Source organism: Salvelinus alpinus, chromosome 29 (assembly GCF_045679555.1).
Source record: "Salvelinus alpinus chromosome 29, SLU_Salpinus.1, whole genome shotgun sequence".
Taxonomy (NCBI): domain Eukaryota; kingdom Metazoa; phylum Chordata; class Actinopteri; order Salmoniformes; family Salmonidae; genus Salvelinus; species Salvelinus alpinus.
The window spans coordinates 27995710-28008360 of record NC_092114.1 but is presented as its reverse complement, the minus strand read 5'-3'; the positions used below and the strand labels follow the sequence as shown (position 1 = coordinate 28008360).

General features: G+C 43.2%; 1 protein-coding gene across 1 annotated transcript in view; it reads right to left on the bottom strand.

The window, feature by feature from the left end:
- LOC139559433 (lysophosphatidylcholine acyltransferase 1-like) overlaps positions 1-11371 on the bottom strand; it is a 34390-nt gene extending 23019 nt beyond the window's left edge. Inside the window, exon 1 of the mRNA XM_071375461.1 lies at positions 11093-11371. Coding sequence (XP_071231562.1) covers positions 11093-11212 — 120 coding nt within the window. The 5' untranslated portion in view covers positions 11213-11371. The remainder of the gene's footprint in view (positions 1-11092) is intronic.
- Positions 11372-12651: the final 1280 nt, after the last annotated feature.

Genomic DNA, 12651 nt, shown 5'->3' with positions numbered 1-12651 from the left:
ATGGTGTCCCTCTTGAAGCAGACTGGGATAATGATTGATTGAATATGACCGTAAACACACCAGCCAGCTGGTCTGCACATGCTCTGAGGACGCGGCTGGGGATGCCGTCTGGGCCTGCAGCCTTGCGAGGGTTAATACGTAATGTTTTACTCACGTCGGCTGCAGTGAAGGAGAGCCCGCAGGTTTTGGTAGCGGGCCGTGTCAGTGGCACTGTATTCCTCAAAGCGAGCAAAGAAGTTGTTTAGTCTGTCTGGGAGCAAGACATCCTGGTCCGCGACGGGGCTGGTTATCTTTTTGTAATCCGTGATTGACTGTAGACCCTGCCACATACCTTGTGTCTGAGCCGTTGAATTGCGACTCTACTTTGTCTCTATACTGACGCTTAGCTTGTTTGATTGCCTTGCCGGAGGGAATAGCTACACTGTTTGTATTTCGGTCATGTTTCCGGTCACCTTGCTCTGGTTAAAAGCAGTGATTCGCGCTTTCAGTTTCGCGCGAATGCTACAGTCAATCCACGGTTTCTGGTTTGGGAATGTTTTAATAGTTGCTGTGGGTACGACATCGCCGATGCACTTGCTAATAAACTGGCTCACCGAATCAGCGTATTCGTCAATGTTGTTGTTTGACGCAATGCGGAACATATCCTAATCCACGTGATCGAAGCAATCTTGAAGCGTTCAATCAGATTGGCGGACCAGCGTTGAACAGACCTGAGCGCGGGTGCTTTCTGTTTTAGTCTCTGTCTATAGGCAGGGAGCAACTACATGGAGTCGTGGTCAGCTTTTCCGAAAGGAGGGCGGGGGAGGGCCTTATATGCGTCGCGGAAGTTAGAATAACAATGATCCAGGGTTTTACCAGCCCTGGTAGCACAATCGATATGCTGATAGAATTTAGGGAGTCATGTTTTTAGATTATCCTTGTTAAAATCCCCAGCTACAATGAATGCAGCCTCAGGATATGTGGTTTCCAGTTTACATAGAGTCAAATAAAGTTCGTTCAGGGCCATCGATGTGTCTGCTTTGGGGGGGGGGAATATATACGGCTGTGATTATAATCGAAGAGAATTCTCTTCGTAGATAATGCGGTCGACATTTGATTGTGAGGAATTCTAAGTCAGGTGAACAGAAGGACAATATTCTGCATTTTCTGTAGGCCTATTGTTTACCTCTTTGTTGGTGACATTTTGATATCTTGATAATATGCAGCTGTTTAAAGGGAAAATCCACTGATGAAACAATAACAAAACGGCCACCCCGCCTCGGTTTTGGTAAAAAGCTGAGGGATGGGCCTGGAGAAACGTGACCACTCTCAGATGAATAGACAGAGCTATGGATGTAAGGACTGACCAGCCATGATATCAAAATTGTTTTAACCATGTTATGAGGCTATACAGTGTTGTTTGTTTACATGTACAATGTTTACAAACATTGGAGAAAAACAAGTTCATATTTTGGGTTCTTATGGAGTGTGACAGTTGAACTAAGCTCATGAGTTATTTATAAGTTATATTCTTCAAGAATCAATGGAAAGAAACTTTTTTTCAGGACCCTGTCTTTCAAAGATAATTCATAAAAATCCAAATAACTTCACAGATCTTCATTGTAAAGGGTTTAAACACTGTTTCCCATGCTTGTTCAATGAACCATAAACAATTAACGAACATGCACCTGTGGAACGGTCATTAAGACACTAACAGCTTACAGACGGTAGGCAATTAAGGTCACAGTTAGGAAAACTTAGGGACACTAAAGAGGCTGTTCTACTGACTCTGAAAAACACCAAAAGAAAGATGCCCATGGTCCATGCTCATCTGCATGAACGTGCCTTAGGCATGCTGCAAGGAGGCATGAGGACTGCAGATGTGGCCAGAGCAATAAATTGCAATGTCCTTACGGAGACAGCGCTACAGGGAGACAGGACGGACAGCTGATCGTCCTCGCAGGGGCAGACCACGTGTAACAACACCTGCACAGGATCGGTACATCCGAACATCACAGCTGCGGGACAGGTACAGGATGGCAACAATAACTGCCCGAGTTACACCAGGAATGCACAATCCCTCCATCAGTGCTCAGACTGTCCGCAATAGGCTGAGAGAGGCTGGACTGAGGGCTTGTAGGCCTGTTGTAAGGCAGGTCCTCACTAGACATCACCGCCAACAACGTCACCTATGGGCACAAACCCACCGTCGCTGGACCAGACAGGACTGGCAAAAAGTGCTCTTCACTGACGAGTCACGGTTTTGTCTCACCAGGGGTGATGGTCGGATTCGCATTTATCATCGAAGGAATGAGCGTTACACCGAGGCCTGTATTTTGGAGCGGGACCGATTTGGAGGTGGAGGGTCCATCATGGTCTGGGGCAGTGGGTCACAGCATCATCAGACTCAGCATGTTGTCATTGCAGGCAATCTCAATGCTGTGCGATACAGGGAAGACATCCTCCTCCCTCATGTGGTACCCTTCCTGCAGGCTCATCCTGACATGACCCTCCAGCATGACACTTCCACCAGCCATACTGCTCATTCTGTGCATGATTTCCTACAAGACAGGAATGTCAGTGTTCTGCCATGGCCAGCGACAAGCCCGGATCTCAATCCCATTGAGCACGTCTGGGACCTGTTGGATCAGAGGGTGAGGGCTAGGGCCATTCCCCTCCAGAAATGTCCAGGAACTTGCAGGTGCCTTGGTGGAAGAGTGGGGTAACATCTCACAGCAAGAACTGGCAAATCTGGTGCAGTCCATGAGGAGATGCACTGCAAAACTTAATGCAGCTGGTGGCCACACCAGATACTGACTGTTACTTTTGACCTCCCCTTCGTTCAGGGACACATTATTACATTTCTGTTAGTCACATGCTTGTGGAACTTGTTCAGTTTGTGTCTCAGTTGTTGAATCTTGTTATGTTCATACAAATATTCACACGTGTTAAGTTTTTTGAAAATAAACGCAGTTGACAGTGAGAGGACGTTTCTTTTTTTGCTGAGTTTAGATATATACACACACTACCCGTTCAAAAGTTTGGGGTCACTTAGAAATGTCCTTGTTTTTGGAAGAAAAGCACATTCTTTGTCCATTAAAATAACATCAAATTGGTCAGAAATACAGTGTAGACATTGTTAATGTTGTAAATGACTATTGCAGTTGGAAACTGCAGATTTTTTATGGAATATCTACATAGGCATACAGAGGCCCATTATCAACAACCATCACTCCTGTGTTCCAATGGCGCGTTGTGTTAGCCTTTTAAAATTATAAAAACTTGGATTAGCTAATTGATCATTAGAAAATCGTTTTGCAATTATGTTAGCACAGCTGAAAACTGTTGTCCTAATTAAAGAAGCAATAAAACTGGCCTTCTTTAGACTAGTTGAGTATCTGGAGCATCAGCATGTGGGTTCGATTACAGGTTCAAAATGGCCAGAAACAAAGAACTTCGTTCTGAAACTCGTCAGTATATTCTTGTTCTGAGAAATGAAGGCTATTCCATGCAAGAAATTGCCAAGAAACTGAAGATCTTGTACAACGCTGTGTACGACTCCCTTCACAGAACAGCGCAAACTGGCTCTATCCAGAATAGAAAGAGTGGGAGGCCCCGGTGCACAACTGAGCAAGAGGACAAGTACATTAGTGTCTAGTTTGAGAAACAGACGCATCAAGTCCTCAACTGGCAGATTCATTAACTAGTACCCGCAAAACACCAGTCTCAACGTCAACAGTGAAGAGGTGACTCCGGGATGCTGGCCTTCTAGGCAAAGTTGCAAAGAAAATGCCATATCTCAGACTGGCCATTAAAAATAAGATTCAGACGGGCAAAAGAACAGACAGTGGAGAGAGGAACTATGCCTAGAAGAGCAGCATCCCGGAGTCACCTCTTCACTGTTGACGTTGAGACTGGTGTTTTTCGGGGGAAAAAATGTTTGGCAGTGAAACGAGGCTACTCAGGCGAGAAAATAACCTCACCCAAATGTATAGCCCCGTTGGAAAATATAAATGGGCTGTTTGAAAATGTGAGGGAATTTTTATTTTATAAATATATATATTTTTTGTAAATGTGAATCACATTTGTATTTGGTGTACCCTAGTTTGGGAATACCTAGACTACACCACTGCGGTCATCCTTACCTCCACGTGTTTTTCCCGAATTGGATAATCTTTCGATGCCGACAGCAGTCGTACCATTGGAAGACATCGCTTGGAATGTAGCCTATAAAAGCCTATTCCTGCTCTTTTCCCACAATCCATCAAACCCATTTGGTGTGTCATCATAGTGGTGTCTGACTTGTGGTCAGACTCGCTCAGGTGGAACAAACTTTTTTCCCCCCAATGTTGATTTGAATGTCATTGAGAAAACAGAGAAGTGTCAAAGATTTGTCTTATTGGCACCAGGGGAGAGCATCGGCCATATACCCGGTGAGAGTGCGCACTGCACACGTTCACGCTGTCATTGTGGGTCAGTGCCACGTAAGTTTCTTTTTGAACAATAACTTCCTCATCCAGTTTAGATGGACGTCATATTATATTTCTCTCCCCCCTTCTCATAGGCATATTATATGACCAATGTAGTTTTTATTGATCTGTTTATCAGTTTCAGCAGAGTAGGCTACCCTGTAATTTGTCGTATTAAAAAATATTCTGCTAATGTCTCCAGTCATAGAAAAGTGTAGCAGAATTGCATGAAATGTGTTTTTCCCCAAGCAAAGAAAGAAGAAACGTATCTGATAGGGCCTATAGCCCAGGCCTCTACACTACACACGCTCAGCCCATGCATTGAACGGTATTTTTTGTGAACAGTGATTGAGTTATATTAGCCTATATTATGACTATCCAATCTACTCGTCACATTACACATAGTAGGCTCTCTTACATACTATACTGTAAGTCTGCACATGCGATGATGCATGGAATGTTTTATTATAAAGGTTCATTTTTAAAATGGACAAAATGTACTTCCCCAAACTTGAATCTCACGCTCCGCCAATGCATAGGCTAGTGATTTAGCATAGGCTAGTGATCTTTTAAGATTCATTACCACAATCAAAATATGATTTGTCATTCTGAGCACCATGGGTGGACGCCATAATCAGGTTACGCAACAAATGCATATTAGTCCGGTACATTTCTCAAATGTCCGGTAAATTAAAATGCTGCCGGTCAAACGGAAACCCTGGCGCACACACGAGCAAATGCACACACGTAGGGGTGGGTCTCTGCCCTCTAAAGGCGTCCTCATGCATATATTATGACAGCACTTTGACCATTTTTTGTTTTGCTCTACTGCAAGATTTTTTTTTGTGCACATGACAGTTTTCTCGAGGCAAGCCGAAGTTCGGTTGCCGAAGTGTATGCCCCTTCGTCCGTGATTGGTCAACAGTAGGGATTCTTCAATTAAAATGGTTGTTGACTCGTTTTCATGCATTTTTTTTAAACTTGTGAAATACTGCACCAAACATCTTAGTTAGATGTTCAACTGCGCAACTAAGATCTCATCTGCAAAAACAGCCAACTTAATGACAGATTTCTTGAGGTACCTTACACTGAACAAAAATATGAATGCAACAAGTGTTGATCCCATGTTTCATGAGCTGGAATAAAAGATCCCAGAAATGTTTCATAGACACAAAAAACTTCTCTCAAATTTTTTTCACAAATTTGTTTACATCCCTGTTAGTGAGCATTTCTCCTTTGCCAAGATAATCCATCCACCTGACAGGTGGGGCATATCAAGAAGCTTGATCCTTACACTGCTGCACCTTGTGCAGGGGACAATAAAAGGCCACTTTAAAATGTGCAGTTGTCATAACACAATGCCACAGACGTCTCTAGTTAAGGGAGCGTGCAATTGGCATGCTGACTGCAGGAATATCCACCAGAGCTGTTGGCAGAGAATGTAATATTAATTTATTTTCCATAAGCCACCTGCAACATCATTTTAGAGAATTTCACAGTACGTCCAACCGGCCTCACAATCGCAGACCACCCGTAACCACACCAGCCCAGGACCTCCAAATACGGCTTCTTCACCTGCAGGATAGTCTGAGACCAGCCACCTGGAAACCGAAACATTTCTGCACAAAGCGTCTCAGGGAAGCTAATCTGCATACTCGTCGTCCTCACCAGGGTCTTGACCTGATTGCAGTTCGGCGTCCTAACCGACTTCAGTGAGCAACTTCTCACCTTTGATGGCCACTGGCACGCTGGAGAAGTGTGCTCTTCATTAATGAATCCCGGTTTCAACTGTACTGGGCAGTTAGTGTGTATGGCGTTGTGTGGGCAAGCGGTTTACTGAGGTCAACGTTGTGAACAGAATGCCCCATGGCGGCGTTGGGGTTATGATACAGGCAGGAATAATCTACAGACAAACACAATTGCATTTTATCGATGGCAATTTGAATGCAAAGAGATAGTGACACGATCCTGAGGCCCATTGTCGTGCCATTCATCCGCAGCCATCACCTCATGTTTCAACCTGATAATGCACAGCCCCATGTCGCAAGGATCTGTACACAATTCATGGAAGCAAAAAATGTCCCAGTTCTTCCATGGCCTGCATACTCACCCGACATGTCACTCATTGACCATGTTTGGGATGCTCTTCTTATTAACAGACGCTGCTATTATTTAGTTGCATCATCAGTGCCGCCAGGGAGAAATGCAAACCCCAAGGACTTCAGCTCCCTGGGCTAACTAACCCTAACTAATGTCAACAAACATGACGTGTGACAGCGTGTTCCAGTTCCCGCCAATATCCAGCAACTTCACACAGCCATTGAAGAGGAGTGGGGAAAACATTCCAGAAGTCAAAATCAACAACCTGATCAACTCTTTGCAAAGGAGATGTGTTGTGCTGCAAATGGTGGTCACGCCAGATACTGACTGGTTCAGATCCACGCACCTATCATTTTTTTTAAGGTATCTGTGACCAACAGATGCTTATCTGTATTCCCAGTCATGTGAAATCCATAGATCAGGGCCTAATGAATTTCTTTAAATTAACTGATTTCCTGTAACTCAATAAAATCTTTGAAATTGTTGCATTTATATTTTTGTTCAGTGTAGATTAATTCAGACTATTTTGAGGAAGTGTATACTGGATAGTGAGTCAAACAGTACTAGGAGTTCTACTAGGGGCCAATTGAACCCAGACGCCTTAACTCCCCATCTGTCCTTCAGAACCAATCCACCCATCTGCTGCTGCTTGGGTCACACACTTCAGAATGGTCTTTGGAATCTTGGTTTGTTGACCTTCGTGGTTGTCAAATATAACAAAATATCCCTCTTTCTCCCTCTTCCACATCCCCCTCTCTTTCTTCCTTTCGGTCTATGTCACCGATAGCCCCAATCCCTTTTTCCTCCATCCCCTGCACTCCCTCTCTTTTTTCTATCCCTGTACTGTCACTGATAGTATGACCTTACCATCCTCCACCCCTCTCCCTCCTTCCGGTCTGTAGGGGATAGTCCCAGATCCCCCTCTGGGCGTGTCTGTCAGTATAATGAACCAACAGCTTGAAGTGCTTATTAGCAGAAGCTGATGTTATTATTTAGTTGCATCATAAATGCCGCCAGGAAGAAACGCAAACCAGAAGGACTTCAGCTCTGCAAGGGCTAACTAACCCTAACTAATGTCAACACACACAGGCTCCTCAAAGAATGCAGACTTTATCCATAGGCTAAATGGCAGACAAAGACACTACAATAGAGATTCAGTCAGTGAGTGACTTCTTTATTAGGGATTTTTGTTCAGTGTGTTGGTTCATTGTGAAGTTAATTCATTTGGGGTGTTTTTGTTGTTTTGCAAACTCCTCTTCTTCAAAATAGGCCGTCTGGGAGCGAGAGAGGCCTGAGGGAGGAATGTGCTTACATGTGTTGGTGTGACACACACACACACTAAAACGTGTTACCCAGTCATATGGCTCTGTTGCCAGCTGCGTGAAGGGAACTAGTGTTTATCTTCAGGCAGAGAGAGAAAGGCAGCTCTTAAATGAACCAGTGTGTGTGTGTGTGTGTGTGTGTGTGTGTGTCTACATAGAATGGAAAAACACACCTGGACAACTTCACAGTAAGCGCAGGTAGTAGGCTAGTGAGAACTGAGACTGAGATAGTGAACTGTGGTATGAGTCTAACTCAACTAGCAACCTTCACATCTGATTGGCCCAAGTGTGTGTGTGTGTACTTCAGCCCAAGTAACCTCCAGCACCTTTTTCTGTCCAACTAGCCTAACTATTACTTTGATCTGAGTTTAACAATAAATGTAGATCTAATCTTTGACAGACATGCAACGGCAATGCAATTGGATACACTGACGGTCTTCTAAGAAATACAATTTAAAGGCCAACGTGCTCGTGTTACAATAGACAATACATTTCCAGAGGCTTGGCCTAGATCCAGAGACTGGAATAATTAGCACCAGATTCAGAAGCTAAATGCTGTTCCAAAGTCTCTGTCCTTTCTGCTCCTTTATCGAGTTACGTTCTTCCCCTTGTCTCTGTCTGCAGTGTGTGTGTCGACATTATGTGTAAAGTGTGTGTGCATGTGCGTGCGCACGTGTGTGTGTGTGTGGCTGTGTGCAAAGCAAGCCTCCTGCTGCAGGAGTAAACTTGTTCGCCGTGTTTCTTTTCCACTGCTGGCACAAAATGTTCTGTGCCAAAACGGAGGCAAGTTTCCTGGACATTGTTGCGAAAGGCTCTCCAACCCTGTTCCTGGAGAGCTACCGTCCTCTAGGTTCACTCCAACTCTAATCTAGCGCAATTGATTCTAATAATTACCTGGTTGATAAACTGAGTCAGGTTAGTTATAACTGGGGTTGGAGTGAAAACATACAGCAAAAGGCATGGTTGCAGTTTTACAGCAAAGAAAACAGATTGTCTCAAATGGTTAAAGAAACACGACTCCTATAACCAGAGCTACCTTCTTCCTGCGCGATTTCGATTTTCGATACGTCGCAGGCCGTTTTAAACTAATCCCGGGTCGCTAATTATTGGTTTGATAAACAACGTTGTTCAGTCGCATTACCTAGCTAGCTAACAACCAAGTAACTTGAAAGTAGGTCTAGGAAAATTTGATTGGCAGAGGAAGAAAGCTCTGCTACTCATGTGCTTTAAAAGATAGGATTCATATAGGCCTAATGTAAGCCTAAACTATCAAATCTCTCTCTTTCTGGTACTCCTTACATCCTGTTTGGTGCTTCATGTTTTTTAAAGTGGGAGCAGTGTGTATGGGTTTGTGGAAGAGAGAGTGGTGTGTGTGTTTATGAGAGGGAGACAAAGTGAGTGTGTGAGGGAGTGTGTGGTAACTGAAGAGTAAAGAAGGTTTTATGCAGTTTTCCCAATTGCCACAATGACATGCAGATCATTATGCATGCATATTCCTCCAGCCAAGTCACAGGTAGGCCTTTGCAAATATGAGCAAAGTAGCCATTCTATTCAGTGTTATTATACAGTGTGAAGTTAAATTCAATATATGTTGTATTGAGTAGAAGTGTGAATACAGCCCCACAGTGGAGGTGTCATATTACCCATAAAACCTAGCGGTCAAACAGGGAAATGGTTCCAATCGTTTTTCCACCCTTCATTTTCCCATAGGGAATTTTTGAAACACTTAAAATAAGGGCTGTGCTTCGTGTAGGCTTACCCCGGCGTGACGTTTTGATAACAATGTAAATCTCTCTCGTACAAGGTGACTTATCAATATAGTCGGCTCTACTTACTCTGATAGGAACATGCTATTTAGCATCAAAGTAGACATTGTGTAAGACTACAAATCCCTGCAAGCTCCTTCACGTCATCTCTAGCTGACACCTTCGCTAACAGGTATTGTGTCAATTTAAAACTTCATACTTGGCCTGGTATTGTATCGTTAGTAAAATGTTGGTATCGTGACAACACTACAGGAGGGTAGCTCTCCAGGAAAAGGGTTGGAGAGCCCTGCTGTACAGTATATGGCGGAGAGTGACTGGGACACACCCTAGTCCTGGGGCTGTGTGAGAGCCGAGAGACCAAGGAAACAGGAATGGGACATACCACATTTCCTGCACTTATAGGAAGAACGCCTGGTATACTTTCTGTTATTGTAATGAAGGTCAGTTATGTTTGGAAATAACAGGACAAGCCACATTTCTCTCACTCCTCAAAATACTAACTAGCTACACACATTAGCTAGAATGTTACGGTCAGGGAATGGAACACTTGGTGCAAATATGGAAGATAATTTTCTGAATGACGCCATATGCTACAGCCATTCTGTCCTTTGCAGCATGGTCTCATAGTGACAAGTGCATGTCCAAGCCCCATGGCTGTGTTTAAAAGGCCAAACAGAGAGCATGGGACACAACTGTGTGTGTGTGGTCTTGTTCTTCTATCCAATGAGGCCAAAGGCTATTTTAAACTTAGGGGTTAGGTTTAGGGTTAGAATTTGGGTTAGGTGTAGAGATTAAGGTTAGGGGAAATAGGATTTTGAATATAAAAAACAAAAAGTAGAACTCCATGAGGATAGAAGAATGTGTGTGTAATCAAATTGTTTTGGTCGCGTACACAGTTTAGCAGGTGTTATTGCAGATGCAGCGAAATGCTTATGTTTATTAACGTTAGTTCCTATCAATCAATGAGCGAGAAAGAATGTGTGTGTGACCCAGATCTATTCAAAAGCCACAGTAGGCAACCCTCCCTTTAACAGTGAAGGCTGTCCAGTCATTTAGGACAACAGGTTTACAGCTGACTGCCATTATTGGACATGGAAATCCAATGCCAACGTTTGACATGCAAATTATGAAAATCAATATCACTAATTCAACAGCTACAAAACGTTGGCTCTGGTATTCTGTAAATAAACTCTTCTTTATTTGATCAAATCACCATAAAATTACAGCATATTTTTAGATTTGAGTCCCTAAATGTAGCTTATGGTCGAGATATACCAATTATTCTAGTAACGTGTAACAACAAGCTTAAAAGGCACGGAAAACTTGGTGGGCGGAGAGAAAATCAAGTAATAACATAATAATGTTAACTGTCTAGCTAATAGGCTAAATAAAACATCAACACATCATTTGAATGTTCATTAGATACGATGTCGTGAAAAGTTGAACGGTTGCTTACCCTGATTTTCTCCAAGGGAGTGAATCGTAACTCGTGAACGAAAGGATTTCTGAACGGGGGAGGCAAGTCTGACCCATCTTCATTCTCCGAGGAATGATGCTGTTTATTTGGCAACTTCATAACTGAAAACAAATAAACAAACAGTTATCAGTTAGCAACGGGGTCTCTTCCACAATAAACAGGCAATGCTTCTTTGAAATCGACTATGTAGGCTAGCTACACGGTGCTGATCTGTAGGCTCGAGGACCATCAATTCGTTCTCGTCTGTGAGGGAGATGACGTATGTGTTGTGAGCAACAATACTGGAATCGGTTGTTTGCCTTAAATAAAAGTTCTCCAAGTTCCCCATCTAGTTGGTCTAGTTGGACTAGATGCTAAACAGGTTTGGAATGTTGCTATATAGGATCAACTGAAGACAATAATTAGTTAATTTGACAAAAGTAAAAAAAATCAGTTGAAATCGCACTGGGATGTATTAGACATCAGAATTGCATTGGAGGCATACTTATATTGCAATACCTATGGCTCTTGGGTCCATGAAATGGGCTATCAGCCTACTCAGTGACACTCAGAACACAGCTGTGAAGGGCATAGGTGATGCTGTACATTACAATATGAATGGTGATTTCCCACAATTAAAGTCCCACAATAACAGTTGCAACGCTAATATGTGTGTGAAGGGGGGGTGGAGAGGTATGGGTAGGCCTTCATTGTAAATAAGAATTTGTTCTTAACTGACTTGCTTAGTTAAATAAAGGTTCAAATAAAACAAATGGATGTGGGCACTCAGACCAACAAGCCACTGTGGCTACTCATGATGAGTTCCGTTTTTTTGTGGCCCCCACCCCCATCAAAGTTGCCCATCCCTGGTCTTGTCCAATTGTGGCATGATTCCACTATTTTAACCGTTTACGTTTCAATTGGGACTTTTATTCTGAAGGCAAACCGCAGATTCCACTATTGTTGTTCACAACACACTGGTAGGGAGATGTGGGGCGATGAATGGAGGATGGCTAATTTGAGCATGCAGGGACTGCGCACGCGTATTAAGGAGTCCCTTATTCTGAGATCACTTTGGAAGGTGTAGGATCCTTTTAACACTTTTTTTTTATAAAGTGGTGCCACAAATTCAGCACACATGCCACACACACACAGACACAGACACACACACAGACACAGGCACACACACAGCGATAATTGATATGTGTCTGAGAAGTGCCAGATACCTTTAAGTGTGTGTGTACGAATATGTGTGTGAAGTTGTAGTGCTTCCTCTCTCACTTGATCCACCGATAAATCTGTTACTCAGTGCAGATTAGTCTCATTGACTAGACGTAACATAGTAAACATAAATCTGGGACACTCAAATTAGCATAATATGTTATGTTAGGTATGGTTACATAAGATAGAAGGTTACTTAAGGCAAAAATTATAGGAGGGTGGTTGGTCGGAGGGGTGAGCGTATAAAGGAAACATCTAGCAAAGCAAAGTTTACGTGTTCGAAACTCATCACGGACAACTAGCTTTTTAGCTACTTTGCAATTACTTAGCATTTTAGC